This window comes from Lycium ferocissimum, chromosome 4 (assembly GCF_029784015.1).
Source record: "Lycium ferocissimum isolate CSIRO_LF1 chromosome 4, AGI_CSIRO_Lferr_CH_V1, whole genome shotgun sequence".
Taxonomy (NCBI): Eukaryota; Viridiplantae; Streptophyta; class Magnoliopsida; order Solanales; family Solanaceae; genus Lycium; species Lycium ferocissimum.
This window is the reverse complement of record NC_081345.1, coordinates 53106978-53130428: the sequence shown is the minus strand read 5'-3', so window position 1 is coordinate 53130428 and position 23451 is coordinate 53106978. Positions and strand designations below refer to the sequence as shown.

Below are 23451 nucleotides of genomic sequence, written 5' to 3'. Positions count from 1 at the left end.
GTCATTTAGCCCCGTTTCTTCGATCACTTTTTGAGTCTTGTCAAGTTTTTGCTACGGAATAATGCACACGACTTTACCTGTCGATGAAATAATTAAGTAAATAAAAGTGTATTATGTTTAACAGCTAGTGGCTGAGCCAGAAATTGATACAAAGGATTCAAAAAATTCTAAAATATCACAATTGGAATTTAAACATACAATCTGTAGCAACTTTTGAACCCTTACCATTATACTAGATTTTGTTCATGTAGAGGCGATTCAACAGTTTAATTATAACTCAAAAAAATAAATTGTTTTTACTCCATTTTTGCGCTGGACTTCTTTCGTCCCAATTTACGTGGCATTTTCTCTTCCCAAGAGTCAAATTGACTAATCTTTGAAGTTAAATTAGATTAGACCAACTTAATATTTTAAAATTAAAATTTATATATTCAAAAACCGTACGAAAAGTACTATAAGTTGCAATTCTTCTCATGTCAATATGATGAAAAAATACATTTTAAATATTAGTCAAAGTTTACATAGTGTTGAATCTCGAAAAATGACAAGTGCGACATAAATTAGAACATACGGAGCATAATCTTTCAATGAAGGGGATTCAGTTGAACCCCCTTTCCTCTACTTAATTCAGCCAGTACTAACACGATAAACTTTTAGATGATCAAACATTTCAGTATTTACCTCCTATTTGACGAGCTGCTGCTGCTAAGGCCACTGTTGATGGAGAGACTTCAGAGGTGACTTCTACCATTAATTTGGCACCCATTCCTGCTGCTAGTGCTGATATGAATTCGTTGCCGTCGGGTTCTTGTGTTCCAGAAGAATCACAATTCTCATTTTGTTTGCTACGCTGCAAGAAATAAAAGAGAAAAAAGGTTACAAACTTACAAAACTAGTCATACAGTATTAGGAGATACCATTTCTATGTGTGTTACATGCACAATACCGAATATATCACATCGAAGCAACTTCAATTTTGAGTTTATGGGTATATATTCTAAAAAAAGGGTTCTTGATATTATTATATATATTAGTAAATTCTTTTATACAAATATATGATCTGCGCTAAAGCTACTGCGTCCAGCCGAATGCATAGGGTGAAGCTGAAGGCTAGCTCTGCCCTTGCATCGAAGTATGTTAAATCTCTTGCATGAATGTGATACAATCTCATTTCCAAGACTAACATTGCGATAAAGCTCCAAATTTAAACTACCACCCAAAAAATCATGCAAGGGATATTTCAAGATTAATAACCTTAACATCCCCAACCCCCGGGAAAGAGACTAAGAATAAAAGAAAATTAAACATGAAGCAGGACAATACTTAATCAAGATTAAAGAATTGCATATAGTGTGTATAGGCATTAATAGTACGTACATATAACTCGTTCAAACAACTACATAGAGTTCTAAAGCTCCTTGTAAGGTTTCTTGAAAAACCTATTGTCGATTTTGATTAGTCGTGTTGTTTAAACATACGCGTTTCGCTTTGTTCGAAAGTCTTATTATGAGTTGAAATAATCAAATTCACTTTGATGCTACATGAGATGAGAACAAGAAAGAGGGGAACATACCAATTTGAGGGTGTCAAGATATGCATTGGCAGCACATTTTGGGGACCATTCCATTATCAAAAAATAAAAAAAAAACACTAAACTTTATGTTTCAATCTGGAAACCAACAATTAGGACAAAAACCTTTGATGAACCTCGAGAAATCTTTAGATCTTGCCAAGGGTATTATTCTTCCTCTTCGATATCGTATACTAATATTTTGCAAGGTTTTTTCTTCTTGCTTTTTGTTTGAATGGGAGGTATTTAAGAGAGGTGTTGTTAAGTTTTTTCCGTATTTAAGGAGGTTCGGAAACCGAGTAAAAAATTTGAGATTATTCAATGTAGATTCATCCGCATTTCAAGGATTGCTCACTTTGACCAATTGATTGACGATAGACATATGACGCGGTATTCAATCACTCCTCGATATATGTAGAAGTACAAAATACTTGGTGTTAAGTGAATACGTAGAAAGTTCTAGATTCCAAATTTCTAGTAAACCTATATTTTAGAAAGAGTGTGGTGTCTAGTTGAAATACGAGAGAAATCGAGCAAAACATTTGCAATGTCTTATGATCATAAAAGTCATTTTCATGAAAATGTTTTGTATTTTCTACTTTAGTTGCAATTGAAAATTATATTCTAAAACAAATAAATGTTGCATTTGTTTCAATTTATGTGACATTTTTTCTTTATTACTCCCTCCAGATAAAAAAGAGTGTCTACTTATCAAATTAAGAAAAAATTAACCTTATCTTTTCAGATTTTCCCCTATTAAGTGTTGTGTGATCAAATCTCAAATCCTATTTAATGGGTAGTTTAGTCAAATAACTTATTTTTGTCTAGGACTTAGTATTTTCTTAAGGGGTGTGCAGATGACTAAGCGGACACTCCTTTTGATCCGGAGGAGTAGTTAATTAAACAAAGAACGACATATTTTGATATTTAGAAACAAATTAACTTTTGACTTGTCATTTTATCCTAGAAGCCATTTTGTAGCTACATAAATGTTATGTCATTTTTTAGGCCACAAGTTCCAAACGTTTGATTGTTTGATCCGTGAAAGGTCTAATTCTAACATGTTTGTTGTCGTCGTAACCTAGTTACCTAATAGGTAGTTGGTTTGTGGATAATCTGGCAACTCATCCGTGCAATACGAGATCAATAGAAAAGCAAGCAATGACAAACAAAGTAGAGAGAGAATTAGGTAACAAAGAGAGTCAGGTTCATTTGGTTTAATAAAAGTCATGGGCAGCCAAAGTGTTGGTGATATACCACAAATTATTACAATTGAAAATTACAACAAAATGAACAAAAATGAATAAATAAATATACAGGCTGAGGAGCGGATATCTCGTTCTCTTTAAGGAGATTCAAGCCCACTGCGGTACAATCTACACTGGTCCAGCAGTATAACTCTGACTTGTCTCCTCCGGATACAACACCCCGTCAATGTCATGTGACTCAACCAACTCCGAACTAGTTGAAGAGTCTAAAGCTCCATCATAAGAACACCTTCCTTCAACTAAATAAAACTCTTTTTTTTTTAACTCACTCTTCATGCACTATATTTTTCTACCCACCACAAGGTAAGGATGACTTCTATTTATAGTTGAAGAAATTCATCCTTGAAATGAATTGAATGAGAAGTGGATTAGTGGGGTATTAATTTGGTGAGAACATGGAGAATAATGAGTAGAAGTTACATGAGTTACAATGAAAATCAATGGTCATGTATGGCCACTTTCTGCCCACACTCAGCCACCAACGAAGTGGGGAATTAAACATAGGGAGGAATTTTAATATGAGCCACACTTTAATATGATACATACGATATTAAAATAGATTGTTGGGGTGTTTGTTAGGTACTATCAGCAGTTGTTAGGTGCTACTGGAGGCTCTAGATGTAAAGCATATCCTGTGTTCTTTAGCCAGGGGCCTAGGTTAACTATGGAACAACAATGCATCTTACTGAGGGAATTTACTGAAAAGGAGATTAAAGAGGCTATGTTCATTATCATCAATATGAATAAGAGTACTGGTCCAGATGGGTATGAGAGTGGGTTCTTAAAGCAAGTTGGAGTGTGGTGGGACAAGATATATGTGAAGCAATTCTGGAGTTCATGAGAAATGGTAAAATGCTGAAGCAACTCAATGCAACCCAGATCTCTCTTATCCTTAAGGTGAGTAACCCTACTAATGCAAGCCAGTTTAGACCTATTTCATGATGTAATGTTTTGTACAAGTATATTTCCAAATTACTTTGTACTAGACTATCAGCAGTTCTACCTTACCTAGTAAGTGATAACCAAGCAAAGATTTGTAAAGGGGAGATCCTTGGTACATAATGTCCTTATGTGTCATGATTTAATCAGACACTATAATAATAAACCATCACCTAAGTGCTTGATGAAGATAGATCTCAAGAAATCTTAACGATATGGTACAATGGAACTTTGTGCAGGAAATGCTTGAGGGGTATGTGTTTCCTCCTAAGTTCATTCAATTGGTAATGACATGTGTGACCACTACTAGCTTTTTTGTTAAGGTGAATGGGGAGAGTTGTGGTTATTTTGAAGGTAAGAGGGGGTTGAGGTAAGGGGATCCAATATCTCTCTTATTGTTTGTATTGGTTATGGAGTGCTTGAGTAGAATTCTGAACAAATGAGTACTCTACCTGATTTTAGGTTCCATTCTATGTGTAAGGAAGTGCAACTTACTAATCTTACCTTTGCAAATGATCTTATCATCTTTTGCAAAGGTACAGAAGCCTCAGTCCAAAGGGTAATAGAGGCTTTGAAGCATTTTTCTGATGCTACAAGACTGACTGCAAACTCTGAGAAATCAAGTATTTATATGGCTGGTATGGATGATGAGATGAAGGAAGAATTGCTAATTCTTACAGTATTTAGTCTAGGGTCATTTTATATGAAGTATTTGGGATTTCCTCTATCACCAAATAAGTGAAATAAATTGGATTGTCATCAATTAAGTTTGAAGGTTACTGGGAAGATCAGGGCTGTCTCAACTAGGCATCTCTCTTATGCAGGAAAACTGCAGGTGGTTAACTCAATTTTGTTCTCTCTTCATAACTTTTGGGGTGCAATGTTTATATTACCCCAAAGTGTATTGAAGGATGTGGACAAGAAATATAGAGAGTTCCTATGGGGAAGCAGTGAGTATGCAAAGAAGGTAGCACTAGCATCTTGGGATAGAGTGTGTACACCTAAAAATCATGGAGGTTTGAATGTGAAAATCTGCAGGAAATGGAACTTGGCTTCCGTTGGTAAATTAATCTAGTTGTTGGTGAACAACAAAGAGTTGTTATGGGTTAAATGGATTCATGGGATCTATATGATAGCTAATGAAGATTTTTGGGTGCATTACTCCACTTAGTGAGTGTAGCTGGTACTGGAAGAACTTGAATAAGATAAAGCTGGAATGCAACATTGGTACAATAATGGAAGATATTTTTTGACTGCTTATGGGAAATACTCTATTTCACAGAGTTATCTATCATTAATTGACACAGGTACAGTTGTTGAAGCTCATGACTTGGTGTGGAGTAGGTTACTGCAGCCTAAGCATAGATTTATCTTATGGTTAGCCACATAGAGGATATTGTTGACAAAAGACAGGATGGTGGGTATGGGAATAGTGTGTAATACTATTGATTGTGTATTATGTGATAAGGAAGAGATGGATTATCCTGCACATTTATTTATTGAGTGTGAATGGGCTAAAATAGTTTGGATAGAATTCACTCAATGGTTGGGGATGCAAGCACCTCAACTGGAATCCAGATTGGCACTGGAGTATATCAAGTGGGATAGTGGTGCAAAATGAAGAAGGAAGTGGTTGCTGCAGTACATGGTGCATTAGTATACTTTACTTGGCAAGCGAGAAACTAGAAAATTTTCAAAGATATTACTGTGGATACTAGTAATTTATAGTACAAAAGATAGAATTTATAAAGAAAAGATAGGAATGTTTATAGGATCAAAACAGGCTAGAAAAATGTATAGAATTTCTTGAGGCGCTTTGTAGTTAGTTTCTTTGAGGCTTGCTTCTCCTGGCACTCTTCCTAGAAGGTGGTTGGGAGTTCGAGTGCTCTTTAGTCTATATTTCTGTTGGGTTGTTGGTGGTAATAATTTTTTTACAGTTTATTACCAAAATTTTCAAATATACCAACACGAAGAAATAACAATACTAAGACAATAGATATGGCTGAACAACCAAGATCCGCCCCAGACAATCCTAGGTTTCCCTAATGTTATTCCCATTATGTCGATCGGCTCCCACTCAGGTCCCGCTTTTCACGATAAGTCACCCATTATATATGCCCACCTGGGTATAGTCCATATGTTAACATATCCAACACCATTAGAACTTCCACGAAGCACCCTCCAAATGCAAAAAACTCTCAAAAATAACCCATTTTTCATACCCACTACACTGACTTATTCAGTCCCTCAACCAACAAATGCACAAAGATCTAATGACAAGCCACGGTCCAATGTCCATCATTACCAATACTATTCTCCTAAGTTGACGTTTAAGTCCCAAACTCATACCACCCCGCTCAATATAATTACCTCCTAAGATTGAGAAGCTCGGTTATAATGCAGAACAGGAAGAGATGGCTCGCAAGATGAATAGTCTAGAGTTATGTCTAAGAAACATGCAATGATTGGGAGGTTATAAAAGCATTTCGTTTAGAAACTTATTCATGTTCGGTAACGTTCATGTATCCCTTAGATTCAAGACCCAAAGTTCGATAAATAAAACCCACCAAGAACATAAGAGAATATGTTATCAATGGAGGGAAGCAATTGCCAGGGTCAAACCACCCGTGAAGGGACATGAGATGTGATTGGTGTCTTACTTTAGGCTCAGAAGCTGATTACTTCCATTACTTGATCTCCACACTAGGCAAAACTTTCGTCGAAGCAATCAAAGTCGGAAAAATGGTAGAAGATGGAATTAAGTCAGGGAGAATTATGAGCCAGACTACCAGTAAAGATTTTTGCTCGACAAGGGGTGGTTGAGTGTCCGCCACGGACTAGGATTGTGGGTCGTCAGATATTTTCAAATTGAAAGTGTTTTAACTTTATTTAAAGGAATTTTTACTCATTGTAGCTTCTTTTAAGACCTAATTATTAATATTAACTATCTTTTTATTTAATTATATTTAGTAGCTAATTAATTTTTCTAAATTACAAATGGTAGGATATCAAAAAATACATACCCAAACAGATATATCTTTCTTTTTTCTCAATCACTACTCATTTCATATTTTCATTTCTCAAAAATCTTAAAAAATCTCTCTGCATATATCAACCACCACCACCATATAGCACCACCTTAAGCTATTTTTCTCTCTCTGGTTTTTCAGGCACTCTCTCTCTCTCCGCCTTGTCTCTCTCTTCTCCGTCTCCTTTACGGTTTTCTTCTCTCTCTCTCTCTTCACTGTACGATGCGTTTTGCATTGATTTAAAACTCACGGTGATGGATTGATTTTGAGATGGTTTGATTAAAAAAAAAAAAGTGGAGAGATCTAGATCCTTTTTTATTCTTGGAAAGAAAGCCATTTTCTCGTAGTTTGGTGGTGTTTTAAAATAATTTAGCTACATATTAGAGATTATTTTTTTGGTTTTCTTGCATATTTTAGGCTTTTAATTATATATTTCACATATAAATCTACATCTCACAAATACACTGTTTTTGAATGTATTTTTTAGTGCATTTTTTAGTGTATTTTGTTAATAGCCAAACACATTATTTTTTTGAATGTATTTGTCATGTATTTGAATTTTTTGATCTTGTATTTGAATGTATATGTTGAAATCCATTCAAATACACGAAAATTTGAATATATTTGGCTTCATAGTAGTTGGAATGTACACAATGTATTTGAAATACATCAAAAAAGACCATCTACATAAAAAAAAATCGGTTCATAAAATACATTTCACGGAAATACATTAAAAAAAAAAGACACGGAAATACATTATGGCAAAAAAAAAAATCCATTGAAATACATAAAAAAAAAATCACTAAAATACATCAAAAAAATATATATTAATATCTAATTTAATAGCTCCATCATTAAAGGCTAAAATCAAGGATCATGTCACCTTGTTCTCATGTATTTGTTCAACTAAACCTAAAGCCAAAATAAATCTAATTAATGTCAATAATGTTATCAGTCACGAGGCTTTCTTATTTACAAACTATTTCAAGCAAACTTGATCAAATAGTCATTTGATCAATATCAACAAAAATTGCAATCTAGATCCTCTTCTTATTCTTAAAGGCTAAAGCCATTTTGTAGTTTACCTATTTTAAAATAATTTAGCTGCATATTATGTTTATTTATTTTCTTGCATATTTTAGGCTTTTAATGATATATTTCATATATAATAATCCTCCAAAACAAATTTGTTCTCGAACCAAATTGGATGCACAAATAATTTTATTTTCTGTATCTTACCCATAATGAGTTTAGAAGCCGATAATAGAGAAATTTTCCTATCTAGAAAACAAGGTACAAGTGTACAACTATGCCTATAAATATTGTTAAATTAAGACCATCTCATACGAGATTTTGCAGGTTCATATGCATTTCCGAAGTGGATTTAGATGGTTAAATTGTTGGCCACTAGACCTAAAATGGTGCATTATACTAGAGTCTGGCTAGGCTATTATACACATTTAATCTAGGCTTTCTCAAATATATCAAAACTCTAAATTAAGTTCCCACCAAACTTTAATGCAATTCTTTCAAAACTAAACCTAATCTACAAACTATTTCAAGCAAACTCGATCAAATGCCTCAATATATATATATATATATATATATATATATATATATATATATATATATATATATATATATATATTCTCTACTGATCTAACTCGCCTTATGCTAAACCTTTTGTTATTTGAACAATCCTTTACAGTGGTAATGAGGGACATTGGACCGTGGCTTACAGTGCCATTCTAACCATAAACACATTCAAAATAATAGAAATTCTACACACATAAATGTTTAACACATTGATATGAATAACATTAACTTAACCCGTAGCTTCCCAAAAAACAATAGTGCCATGTTCTTCGATATCAAATTGAAAGCAATAGCAAATAGAATTAGTGCAACACAAGAGCTGGTGAATTATTTCAAAAGTTCTTTAACATAGTAAAATTACTTAAATTAAACAACCTTCCTCGGTTGGATTTCTTGATCATTTCAGATTCTTGCCGAGCCCTCTTTTTACCACAGCATCCTTTATGAGATTAAGAGAATCTTCGAAATCATCAAGCAGTTGTTGTGGATCAGGAATAGCAATTTCATCAACAGATACCACGATTATCATCTTATCGATATAGCTTTGGAAATTGATCATACATGCCTAAAAATTAAATTTATGGAATCAGAATATTGAGTTATTGAATATCACAGATAATATGAATATCACACTGATGGTACAAATTATTTGGGACTATTACTGTATTTTAATCGGTTATAGCAAATATTTACTTTATTGTCTAAATTATCGAATTAGGCTTACAACACAGACTTACATGTTGAGGTCTTTAACTTGATCATGTAAAAATCCTATACATTTTTTTTTTTTTTTTTTTGGTAACTAACACTTTATATTAATCACCAACTGACAACTTTACAAAACCATAGCTAAACAAAACTCTACAGCTATCTACATCAGATGTACTCATTAAATCACAACAATTAACTAGAAAAGAAGGGATTGAAATATGTGTCTAGTTCTAACTGTAGCTCACACAATACAAATAAACGCAAATACTATACACTATTAGCGCAGATAAATTAAACGCTTCAACTGATTAGGTAGGACCAAGAGAAAAACAATCCTCATTTCAATTTCATTAGAAATTTTATCTTGTCAACAATATTTCCACTTATCAAACTCCTCTGTCCCCTTTTAGTCTCATAGAACCAAATTAATTAATGAAGCTTACTAGAGCCTAGAGATGATTTCCATAGTGTAGGACTTTGACTGTATATGAACTATGATTAGAATAAAAATTTACTTACACATATGTTTATATCAAATCATTCAATTTAATCTCAACAGTTAAAAACTAAAGCGGATTATATATCACCTAATTAACTATGACTAAATCATAGCATTCAATTAAATGCGGATGAATTTTTACCTATAATTAGCTATGATACGCCTTGCTAGTATTTTAGATATATAACGATGTTTAATTAGGTACTAATCTCCAAATTAATGGTTATAAAGTGCAAATATCTCAAGAATAGAGTGGATAAATACTCACACTTGGCTGCCCATAAGCACTTGGAGCAAAATAAGTTATTGGTTTACCACAAAACCCAATTTCCTCTTGTGGTCCAACCAAGTTGGTGAAGCATATTGTTGAATTTGAGAATACTTTGAGAGTCACAGCTGTAGCTACCTATATCAGTCAATAAGTTAGATTCATCAACTTTTGAGTAGTGGTCGTCCAAAATATTATTTAAAGAGTTTGAATTTTTTATATCATTAAGTTAAGCCAACTTATAACAATAAATAATCATTCTTGAGTTTTGCACAATGGAACTATATAAATTTTTTATATTATTAGGTTAAGTTAAGACCTATAACAACAAATAACATCTCATCGAAAATCCTGTAAGGTAACTAGAAAAATAACCTTAACTTTGTACTATCGGTGTATATGACGTAATTCATATATTAAAGAATTAAACTTATAGACATTAATAGTATAAAAACATCTCTAGTTATTAAGCAAATCTAAATAGTATAAAAAAGTCCACTATCAATGTACCATAGAACTTAAAAGGGAAGAGTAATTAAACTCTTTTAAGTTATATTGGTTGCACTTTATAAAAATTTTATCGGGTGTGTATCAAATTCTTCAAAACTAATGTACTTTTGAAGGATCCATTACGGATACTGGCATATTTTTGAAGAGTCTGAATAACATAAATTTTAAATTCCTTGTATTCAACAAATCATGCATTTTAAATACTAATGCAACCACGGTGTTTAGAGTTTTATTGCCAAAGGAAATTAAATGTAATTAACTTGAATATATATATATATATATATATACCTTGATGCCAAAAAACTTGATTACTAATTCAGCCATGGTTAAAGTGAACAAAGCTTCAAAGGAACGTTTCTTGCGATCGACAGTTGCCTTTGCTTCTTTGACATAATTTAAAGGATCATCACACAATGCAATCCTGAATGGTAACAACACATAACCAAACCAATTTCCCCAACCCCTCTTTCCTTTAATGCCATTCTCCATCATATCGGCTAGATCCTGTAATTTCATTCATTCATGTCATATAATGTTATAATAATAATAATAATAGGATGATTACACTTTCGGACCACAAAAAATGAATAGCCAGAAAATGCATAGGTTTTGTATATTAAGTATAAATATACATATAATATACAATTTATATACATATAATATACAAATTGTATAATATACATACAATATACATAAATATACATATCGTATACACAAAATATACATATAAAATACATCAATATACATATCATATACATCAGTGTATAGTTTTACAAAATTTTGGCTAGTGCCCGTAATTAATTTCGGCCAGCAAGCCTATAATTGTACTTCGTCTGTCCCAATTTATGTGGAAAGTTATTTCGAGAGTCAATCTTTTCAATTTTAACCGTGAATTCAAATATAAAATTATTTTTAAATTTTGAAATAACATTTACATATTTTGAAGCAATTTAAAGAGTATTATAAGTCACAATAACTAAAAATTCAAAATACTTAAAAGGTCGTGATAAAAAAGAAACTATTTTGACTTTCAAAACCCGAAATGTGCCACATAAATTGAGATGAAGAGAGTAATAATAATAATCATAATATAATAATAATAATAATAATAATAATAATAATAATAATAGTAATAATAATAATAATAATAATAATAATAATAATAAACAAGGCATGAAAGTAGTTACTTCAATTCCTGCTGATTGTCTTAGGTTAATAACAAGGCAGGACCGAAGTCGAATGCCAATGGGAAGATTGTTGTTTCTCTCCGTGGCTCCCTTGTCTTTCCCACCAATAACAGCTGACAATATTTGGAACAATATAATACAGTAATTCAGCGACAGAATGCAATGTATAATTAACTGGTTTAATTGAATTCGTATTTCTTATACATCAAAGATTGAACACATCAAATTTAAATAACGAAATTGTCCCTATTATCGGAGATCCTACTTAATTCTAAGGGTGTAGTATCACGTATGGTCACTACTTTTATTTATTGTATCAAGTCTGAACTATTTGTCTAATAAACAGTTATTCAAATTTGTCTAAGTATGACAAATAGTCACTAACTATTTTGTGTATCAAGAAAATTACTAAACTTTGCTTAAGTATCACAAAAAGTGACTAAATAATTCTTTTTGAAAACCAAAAAAGTCATCCAATTTTGCCTAAGTATCATATAACATGTCTTTTTTGTTTTCTCATAACTTTTTTTATATTTGACAAAGTTGATTGCCTTTTTTTGTTAGAAAATACAGGTTAGTGATTATTGTGATATTTAAGTACGGTCGAGTGATTTTTTCATTAAAAAATATGTTTAATTAGCGACTTTATGCCAATAAATAAATGTTTATTGATCATTTATGAAGTTAATGCAATTCCAAAAGTTTATGAATAAAATAACTTACCATATCTCCTATTGAGATATTTAGATAAACCAGCTTGTGTCAATCCTAGGGCAACATCATTTATAGTCTGTGGAGAAAATACATGCAACAATATCAGTTAACTTTCACAACACACATGAATTTCATTCATTTTATCCAAGAAGAGGTAGATTATAACTTACAACATCCATAGCATTTTTCACAAACTTCAAATCATCGAGACTGATTATCCGGTGAACAATTCGTCTTCCATTGGATTGAGAATCAGGCACAGCGCTGATCGGTGTTTTTGTATCCTTGAGGAAGATGGTTGTGATGATGAACATGAAAACATCCACAGCAGTATTGATAAGCATTATGATGAAAAGCCAAAATGCTCCCAAGAACTTGAATGGCCCATCCTTTGTTGAATAACCTGCCAAAGAGTATGCTTAGTTAGTAAATGGATCGCGTAAAAAATATTTTACACTGTTGATGTATGTGATTTAAGTTTTTACATATAATACAAAAATTTGAAGTGGCAAAATCAATTCATTTTTTGGTAACATGTTCAATTTGTTAGAATTTAAATAGGGATAATTATGAGCATGTACTTGACCCACTAGGTTGTACCCAAAGTGAACAAAAGTGCCCATGCAATCAAATTAATTACCCGGAAATACCCATTTTAAAAAAATATTACAATTTATACCTATTTAAACAAAAAATTACAAAAATACCCAGAATATATGTACGTTTATTACCATCGCGCTGTACAATTCACATTTTATACATCTTTATATTATACAGAAGTGTGGTTCAACTATCCTGACTATTGTATACCGCTGTGGTATTCAATTACATGTGAGTTGTATACATCGACGGTATACAAATGTATAAAATTATGCTATTAACTTTTTAATGGGCAAAAGTTTGTAAACAGGTAGAGGTAGGTAATATTTTACTCTGTTTGAGTAGCTAGTTAGTTAAAAATCCCGGGTCAAAAATGGGCCATTATGGTTATAATTTAGCGGATCAAAATGCCACCCAAATCCAAACATAAAGGAATCAAGTTTAGAGCCAAACCAATCCATTTTGTTGTGTCATGTTGGGCAACTTAAGTTATGGTCCATTATTCAACCCAACTTATTATGTTTCAAGCAAACATTAAGCAAGTTAAGTCATGATTCATTTATCTCTTTTTGACCCAATCCGCCCATTACCTGAAGGAGTAGGTCTCCTTTTCTTGGTTGGAATAGTAGGAAGCTTACTCTCATCAGCAGTTTGGCGAGTGCACGCGAGTAGAAGAGAAATAAGGGAGGTTCCATCGCCAAGCGAATGGTGAACCCTAAACACGACCTTAGACTCTGCATCACGAGTTTTGACATTGATAATGTGAAGGTCCCAAAGTGGCTTGGATTTGTCAAGGCTTGTTTTGCTAAGGTTGTAAATATAATCTTCTACAAACTTATCTGGTGATTCAAGCTGAGATTCATCCACTTCTGGGATTATAATATGTTGGTCCAAATCAACCTTTGTTTGGACCCATTTCATGTCTGCTAAATTCTCTTCATCCACAACCTGTGTATACATCAAATTTCTTAGTACACATTTTGTCACACCTAGAAAAAAGTGAATATTCATATTCTGTTTTAGTAAGTACATTAGGATGATGGCAGTAACAAGAGCCAAAAACTCAAATAAGGAGATACCAAAAAACTTATGTCAAGGGAATTCGAATATATACATATATATAATATATACTATTTACATAATATAATTTTCCAGCGACCTTGCACCCCTCTCTCTCTGCCCCCAAGATACCACTTTTTTATGATTTTACATTGGATTGAAATGGTTTGCTCAATTTTATCCCATTTTTTATCGAAAGAATCGCCCCCCCACCCCCTTTTTTTTCCTTGAATTGGACAAAATATACAAAAAAAAAAAAAAACTTTGCATAGTGGATTATTAGATCCAGTAACTTCTTTAATAGTTTCTCATAAAAGTAAGGTATATTTTCGGAGACAAAAGGTTTGGCTGTTTCATAAAATATTACACTTACCTCCCTTATTTTGACTTTGTTGTAACAATTCTTTAACTCAATTATTATTAATGTAATAATCACAATCTGACTAATTTGCCCTTATTAATACAGGCTATTACGTATTTGGTTATTTTCATAAACATATTTTATTCAGTTTCTCCCAAATGATATCACATACTGTATAAGACAAAAAATGATGGATGAACATGATTGCTTATGACGTTAAAATATGTTCATCTACATCAAAGACCCACAATTAAGATTTTAACTCTCAAATCATTACAATCTCATACTTCCACAGTTTCACGAGCTGCTACAATTGATGTTTATGAAAAATGAAAGTACTTCGAAATTTAGTAATAAAACAATCTTATATTATTTCTTTCTTTGTTAAGCTAATAATTGTGTATCTTCGGCATAAAACTTCTGAAAACACATACAACTGATGTAGAAAATCTCAAAAAGGCTAATGGGTTTTCATTGAGAGCCAATAGCCACAGTCACAGTTTCGATGCCACTGTTTCTGAATTTGCACAATCACCTACCGCCACCGTTCAACGACGAAAATGACAAAGAGGATTTTAGGACAACACCGTACTCTTTGAACATGCTTACACCTACACGATTCTTTTTATTTTTGATTGAAGCATAAATTATTAATGTAATGACAAAAAAGCAAAAACTATATGTTTGAATAAATAATTAAACAAAAGAGTGAGGGCAAATTAGTCAGATTGTGATTATTTTACATTAATAATAATTGAGTTAAAGAATTGTTACAAAAAAATCAAAATAAAAGTAAGCGAAAATACGAAAAGACATTTCTTTATCAATGAAAGAATTGGGTTGAGTGATCTAGTCCCATTTTTTATTCTTTTTGTACACTAGAAAAAACTACTAAAAGAATTAAAAAGTGGTCGTACCTCTATTATTTTCGACATTAATGAGGCATCAGACTTGCAGTCACTATTTTTAGGTTTACGCAGCTTGCAGAATAATAAAACTGAGTTCATTTATGAGATGCAGGATTCCCAATTTAGTAAGTGAAAACACGAAAAAACTTTCTATTTAATGAAAGAACAGTTACCTTATTTGTGAAAGATTACAAACTATATACTATACAGGTCTTTTTAGTCCAGCTGGCCCAACCAGCACAGTGACCAATAAATGTAGGAAGATGGAATATTTTTCCTTTTTGGTGTAAACATATATCAGTAATTTTAGCAAAGACTTAAGTTATGCACAGTATTACATTTTTAGCTTTAATAAAGGAATTTACTTAATTAAGAAGATATTAATTGTTTTTTTAAAATTTATCCTTATTCAAATAAATGAATTTTTTATATAATTAAGAAACCAAATTAAATACACACTATTTGATTAAGGATAATTTAGTGAAAAAAACATCTTACTTTTTAGGAGTGAGTGATCATTAAGGAGATCAAGCTCAAAACAAAATCATATACTATGAATACATTATCAATCTGTTTTAACTTAATACGTTATTTTCCATTATGGGCATATATCTAGTAGTTATTTTCTAAGAGACCTAATAATGTAAGACTTTTTTTATGCCGTTAGTGTCTACTCCTTTCTTTACTTTTGTTGGTCTCGTATTCTAAAAATAAATTAATCTATTTATTATTCCATTTAAACAAAATTTCAATTTATCCTTTTCACTTATTTCCGGAATGAATTGCTAAAGATTATAAAAGTATCACTAATAAAGAAGATTTTTTAAAATAACTGTATATTCCTTTCTTTACTTTTTGTTTGTCCAGTATACTAATAAATTTGTCTATTTATTATTCCATTTAAACAATATTTCAATTTATCCTTTTCAACAATTTCCCAAACTAATTGATAAAGATTTTAAACTATCATTAATAAAGATATTTAATAAAATAAACACTTAATTAATACTCTCTCCGTAAAGATGCTTATTACTGGGCACATCATAGGGTATCATGCATCTTCTCTTGCTCTTGGCATGGGCTTTTTTTATGGGTCTAAAGGTACCAACCTCCCCAATTTTCTCCATCAAGATTCAATATCAATTCCAGCAAAAATAATAAATTTATTTTAACATGATGGGATAGACAAATATTATTTTTAAGATTAAAGTTTAAACATTGAGATGGCAAGTAAAAGATTTTAAGGACCTCAATCTTTAAATTATTTGCAGGTTTAAATCTGACATTGAACCATCCATTTCTACACGTTAAGGTTTGTTTATTAGGATTAGTAAGGTAAGATTTGTTTCTCGTACTATTCTCATCAAGACTTTTATTACTCTCTCTTGTTCTTGCCATGGGCTTTTTTTTTGATAAATTTGACCCCCCTAATTTTCTCCATCATGATTCAATATCAATTCCATAACAATAAAAAGTAAAATATTTTAAAATGATAGGAGTAACACACAATTTTGGTTAAACTAAAATATATGAACTGAAATATTCTAAAATATTAAAAAAGTTTTTAACCAATTGTTAACTCTCTTTACTTTACTGAAAAAACTACATTAACCTAACTCTAGGAAGGTTAAGAGGAGTATTATTAACAAAATAAATAGTTATATATTAGCTTCAAAAAAAAAAAAATACTCAGGAGGATCAACAATGTCCGTAGATATGGCAATGGAACAGGAAAATCTTCACAATAATTTAAATTAAAACACCTACATTTAAAAAATAATATGAAGAGTTTATTTTTCTTTAAAAGTATATTTTTTCAAAGACATTTTGAAATGTTGAAAAAACTGAGGTGTTTGGTAAGCTTTTGAGAGAAAAAAGTATCACATAAATTGAGACTGAAAGAGTATTATTAACAAAATAAATAATGATATACTAGCTTCTAATAAACCTAATCAGGAGGATTAACAATGTTCATAGAGATGGCAATGGAACAGTGAAATCTTCATAATAATTGGCACAGGATAATGAAACTCTTAGATGTAAAGTATTTTTAAAAAAAATACTTTTTAAAATAAGCTATTTTTGGAGGTTTGGTTACAATTCGAGGTATTATCTCTTTTAAACTATAAAACCTCCTTTAAGGGTTCTAGCAAAATTAATAAAGCCATTTTTCTTTTTGTTTTACTAGGAGCCGCTAATGATCTTAGGGATCGTTTAGTTGGGAAACAAGTTATCCTAGAATTACTTATCCCGGGGTTCAAATATATGAAGAAGTGCATTCTATTCCAACCAAAAATAATTTTAACTCATCTCATATACAATTATTTATCCCCCCGCATTCCTAGCTCCACCCTTGCCGGTATTTCTTCAGTTAAGTTTCTTTGCTTTCTTTGTACTATGAATCGTGCTTGAGGATGAATGATAAGGTATTTTGTTACTATTTCAAATTTGTTTAAACAATCAATAGAAAACATGATGAAAACAGTACCCTTTTTGCTATGGAAAAGACAGAATATATGCTTCCCAGACCATCATTACAACCAGTGTTGTACTATTGATGGAGTACCTTTTTTTTTTTTTTCCCAAATTAAAATTTCTGCACTTTGGACCTAACATAATGGTATGCAGGCGTTGATCTTACTACAACATACTTGCTTTAATGGATTTGGACTTAATTCTTCTGTTTTTGTTTGAACATGAGTTCTTGACATCTGAAATTTTCCCTATTTCTTGATGCATACTTCATTTCCTTGTTTATAAGGGGGAAAAAATGGGGAAAAAAAGAACGCTGCAAAATGGAAAAAGAAAATAAATAAATAAATAAATAAATAAAAACTTAAGCAAGACATAGCAAGGTAAATTCTAAGTAGGAAAAAATGTGTGTGAAAGTCACTAAAATTTCAATTATTTCTAAATTTTTAACTCTCAAGTTCAAAAGTGTAATGAGTTCTTTGATCCACCTCTGGACATGCTCTCAGAAGTGCTTAATTAACACTATCAGTGTTTATCATGCACTCCGATGCGGAGGACTAATTTTAGAGACTTTTGGTCTGCAACATTGAAGCAAGGTGGTTCATATGATACTCGTTGTACAATAATTTTAATATATGTATATTTCAAGTAAAAAAAAATGCATGATAAATATAAGGTTAAATCTCCTCGATCTTAAAACAGAAGCTTGAGATAACCCCGTATTTTTATAAAAATTGAGTTATTCTAATTTTAGAGTCTTTTGGACGTACTATAAACAAAACATGCAAAAAGAACATGACATCAAATGTTGCACCAAATTAATGCACATAAGAAATTAAACATACCATCAAGCTAGTGAAACGAGGATGCTTCAGCAAAGTATGCACCAACTTCTCCTTCACAGGTTGTGGCTCAATCCGAGTTTTGCAAGCCATAACAGCAACAGCATGGACATCAAACCTCGAATCGTGGAAAAGACGAGCCGTTGGACTCAACGGCTCTTCTTCCACGGAAACCATATCGTATTCTTCAATAGATTTCCCCTTTGTTACTATTGGTTTTAGACTTGATGGTCCTAGTGATTTGTTTCTTAATCTTGGCATGGGTGATGTCTCCATTTTTTTCTTCAACTTCAAGTTGATGTACTCAAAGTGAAGGAGAGGAAGTAAAGAGCTAGAAGAATGGGAAATTTGAAAAATGGTGTAATATGTGTGTACTATACTTTGATCTTGTGACTTTTTTGGTTTGTTTTACTTTGTTATATAGGAGAATAGGAGTACCAACTTCGGCTGACTTATGCATCTCCTCCGTTTCACATTAATGTGATGTACTTTGTCTAGATACAAATTTTAAGAAAAAAATTGGAAACTTGTTATTTAAATAAGATATAGATATTTATGTAGCTATATTTCATTAAAAAGAAATAAAGAAGTTTAAAGATATGTTATTTCTAAATACAAAAAGGTTTTTATCTTTGATAGAATAAGAAAAAGAAAAGTGCATCTGATAAATTGGATTCGAGAATCAAATGAGTGTTTCTTTGACTGCAATTTTATCGTATGCCTTTTAAATATTTTTAATTGTTTAATATAATCATAGTACTTTTTACGTAGTTTTCAAATAGATTATGTAAATTTTATTTCAAAAAAATTAAAGATTATGTTCCAAATTCATGATCAAAATTAAGAAGTTTGGCTCTCGAAATTCGAACTGCAACACATAAATTGGGACAGACTGAGTAATACTTTTATAACTTTATAGAAACTTTTTAGCTATAATTGATTTTTTGGATTTATAATACTTTTGGTTAGCTTTAAATATACAAATTTTATTCTAAGAAATTGGTCAATTGATGTCCAATTTGGGACCGAAAAGCTGTAGTTGATTGTCGTACTCTATTCCATATCTCATTTAAAATCTGACAAACAGAGTATAGCATCATTAGACATTTGCTATTCCAGCTAGTTTCTGTAGTTCTTTTTCAGTCAAATGATTATGCCTCAATATTTATTTTAAAAACCTTTTGAAGTTTAAAATTTTTAGAATTGTAATTTAAAGTGCATTTGCATCAAGTTAATACTTACTTCTTATATACAGTTTATAAATGTTAAGCTTTTTGGCAAAAATATGAGCAAGAACTTGACCCATCAAGTTGTACCCAAATGACCCATCGGATAATTGGGTAAAGATGCGTCATAAATCATAATGGTATAACTGATGCTAATTGTGTTTTGTGTTTTTGGTATACCAAAAAATAACTAGATAAAAGTCTTAGCTTCATTCATAAATCACACGACACAAATCAATTAGGAGAGGAAATTCCATTTTCTTCAACGCATTCTCCGTCGTGTTTGTGATCTTCACGTGCCAGAAAGTATGCAAATTGGGTCGCCTCCCTCCAAATATGTTTGATAGTAGCCTTATTTGTTAGCGACAGATATTTATAATGGTCCTAAGAGCATGAAGTAGTATGTCCTCCTCTTTGATAATTAAGCTTGACAACAAGCAGACACAGTTACTTTCCAACTCAAGCTCTATATATGCCATTTCTTTTTATAACTTTAGCCCATGTTTAATGCTCCATAGTTCTGTATTGAGATTTGGGGTAGGTTTTATTTTACCTGAGTATTATCCACTTTCTTTAATCATCTTTAAAAATTCCTCTAAAAGCAGTGCCTCCAATTTGAGTCTTGACATATGTTATCATCCAGTATGCAGTTTAATCTTTCCTGCACAAGGGGAAGACTAGTTAATCTATTAATTTAGCTTATTGGATAAAAAGAATATGATTAAGGAATGCTTCAATAATTTTACTAACATAATTACTAATCTGGTTGTATATAACGTCAATAGAGAAATTATTTACACGCATTTCTATTCCGCTCAAGTACGGGTTCACAGGAATCCAGTACCTTTTATATATTCATATCTTGTATATGTATTAAAATTTTCATTAAAAATCTATAAATATTTGATTATGAACCTAGTTATCATTGTTAAATAATTTAAGATCAATATAAAAACTCATAAATTTAAATTTTGAATCCGTCTCTATTTCGCTTTTTTCATCATATTATGTATAATATCATCCAGCCATGCATGCAAGCATCGGCTTTTCATCATAGCATCAATCTCATTTGATGCTAATTGTGTTTGATGCCTAAATTTGTGGACTGTTTAATCGTGTTGGAATTATTTTTTTAAGGAAAATTGACTTTTGCATTTAAACCCTTAGAATGCTTTTCTTTAATGACGCTTATTACGGAAACTTGTATACTTCTGCGGTTCTGCCAAAACATGTTAGTTATCGTAACCTTTCACACCATATACGTGAAAAAGAGTGATGAAATTTTTTACTAGGTTATAGGTTGGTTTAGATCAAGAGTTCACTTTTTTTTTTTTTTTTTTTATATTTTTTTTTTAAAGTCTATTTTTCTCCTTTTTTTCAGTGGTAGATTAATAGTATGTTGTTACTAAAATCTTTAGTCAGTTTAATCCTTTTTTTTTTAATCAGATGTCACAAAATGATCAGTTGGTTGGCTTTAGTGACCAGTGGTATGTAGAACCGAGATTTTCACCTAAGGGGTTCAAATATATGAAGAAGCTAAGGGAGTTCAATATCTACTATATACATAAAAATTAATTTTAACCTTATATATACAATATAATTTTTGACGAGGGGGTTCGGATGAACCCCCGGAGGCTACCTAGCTTCGCCCCTGTGAATGACGAATGGAGAATTTATACTAATGGAATCATAATATAAAAAATAAATATACAAAAAAATTAAGATAATTTAATATATATATATATATATATTAATAAAACAATTACGATACAATGTAATTTTTATATTAAAAAAACAATTACGATACAACGTAATTTTTCAACTTAATATTAACTGATTAGCTTATTCACTTCTTGAAATACATAAAACTTACAATATCATAAGCTAGCATTTAACAGAAACTTTTCTATGGAGTTACCTGATGTTATTAGTCTTGTATCTGCATGGTTCCAATTTGAGAACCTTAACATAAACAAACTAGGATAAGCAAACTATCGATGAAAATGTTCTTATCCTGCTTGCCTTCACGAGGATAAAACTTTTCTTTTTTTTTAAATTAAACTTTGCTCTAACAGGCCTTTTTATTCATAAGTGCATAATGTAAAAAATAGTCTATTACAGCATGTCTATAATGTGAGCTAGCTAATATAAAAAAACTAAGAAACTGTCCTCCAGTTCTATCCTGTATGCCTAAGCTAGTATGCCCTTTGTGATCCTGATGTATCAGCCTTGATGATAGTCCAAATCTATGCACACACCATATGATTATCCATACATGTAGTATCATTGTTGATTGTCAAGCCGGTGAATCCTCCTTGTTAAAGATCCCCGGTTGAGAGAAGTGTGATTTGTCCATGTTGAGAATTCTTCTTCCTTCTGATGGCATGAGTGTAAAATCATGTACTTTGATCCCTGCATGATCCAAAGCTTGATTTGCTAGAAAATCTGCTAGCTTGTTGCCTTCCCTGAAAATATGATTAATCTGCACCTATACTGTTCTCATGTCCTGCTTGATCTCTTCAATCTGATTTCTTAGTTCCCATGGAGTGATCCATGTATCTTGTAAGATAAGAACAAGTGAATCAGTCTCGGAACGAACTTGTTGAATGTTGTGTTCTTTGCGAACTTCAATGCCTGGCTTGTACTGGCTTCAGCCTGCTTGTTGCTATTCCCATTTGTTGTGCTTCGTATACACTAAATCTCCATAGCTATCTCTCGACGAGAATCCATATGAACCGATCCCAGGATTGCCTGCATGCCCCATCTGTATTACATTTTAATCTCCCTGAAGGTGGCATTCTTCACAACACCTTAGCATAATAAACTCTTGGTTTATATCTACTAAGGTGCTGATGCATATTTTCCCACTCATTAGATACATTCTGCAACCATGGAAATCTCTTTCTTGCCAGTTGGTGTATGATGTGTTGTACCTGTTGTTTCAGTTTGTAGAAAGTAACTGATCCTCCATGCTTAATGGAGTTTCTTCTCTTCCATAATGACCACATGATCACTGCTGGCATTGCTCTATAAATAGGTTGCAATTTTGGTTTTTGGCTCGTGATCCACCATGCCATGATCATTTGATGTAGACCAACTCCATCGTTGAATACCTGCACAAGAAGCAAAAAACTTCCATAACTTGACAGCTATGGAAGATGTTAGAAATAAGTGATTTACAGTTTCCTCCTTATGATCCTCACAGCACCAGCATCTTGATGGTATATTGATCATCATCCTTTTCAATATATTATCTGTAGATAAAACTTTTCCAAACATTAAATCGATCAGTAATTTGTTGGCAATAAGTCTTTACTACTTATTTAACTGTACACTTGTGTCATCATTACTAGCTAGAGTACTTTTCAGCTGATCACGATTTTGACCAGAATTTTGGATATCTTACGCGAGAATAGCTTGTGATCAATGTTGGAGAAAATAACAAAAATGATCATTACGTTTGGCGTGGGTTCAAAATTTCCTTAAATATACTTCTCTGTTATGAATTATTTTACAAGTTGATATTTGGATGTATTATTAAATGTAAATTATACCACCTACACATTAAGTGATAAATACAACTTGCACTTGCAAGTTGTATTTTAGTTGTAGAAAGTTGTATATTAGTTGTATATCTTAGTTGTACCAAGTTGTAGAGCAACTTGTACAAGTTGTATATTATAGGTTGAGGG

General features: G+C 31.7%; 1 protein-coding gene across 1 annotated transcript; it reads right to left on the bottom strand.

Moving 5' to 3' along the window:
* Nucleotides 1-8790: 8790 nt before the first annotated feature.
* Nucleotides 8791-18980, bottom strand: LOC132054851 (wax ester synthase/diacylglycerol acyltransferase 11-like). The gene is made up of 8 exons (XM_059446815.1): nt 18537-18980; nt 13482-13839; nt 12462-12694; nt 12301-12367; nt 11578-11690; nt 10679-10894; nt 9881-10018; nt 8791-8967 (listed from the first exon to the last, which is right to left on the bottom strand). Exons 1-8 carry the CDS (start codon nt 18807-18809, stop codon nt 8800-8802), a joined length of 1566 nt encoding a protein of 521 aa, XP_059302798.1. The 5' UTR covers nt 18810-18980; the 3' UTR covers nt 8791-8799.
* Nucleotides 18981-23451: the final 4471 nt, after the last annotated feature.

Bases quoted from the DNA above. Each gene is read 5' to 3' on its own strand.
- LOC132054851 (XM_059446815.1), bottom strand. From the start codon at position 18,809: ATGGAGACATCACCCATGCCAAGATTAAGAAACAAATCACTAGGACCA. The intron at 10,895-11,577 runs GTAACTACTTTC...ATGAAATTACAG, and splicing joins GACAATCAGCAGGAATTGAA to GATCTAGCCGATATGATGGA. The intron at 10,019-10,678 runs GTATATATATAT...TGACTGATATAG, and splicing joins TCAAGTTTTTTGGCATCAAG to GTAGCTACAGCTGTGACTCT.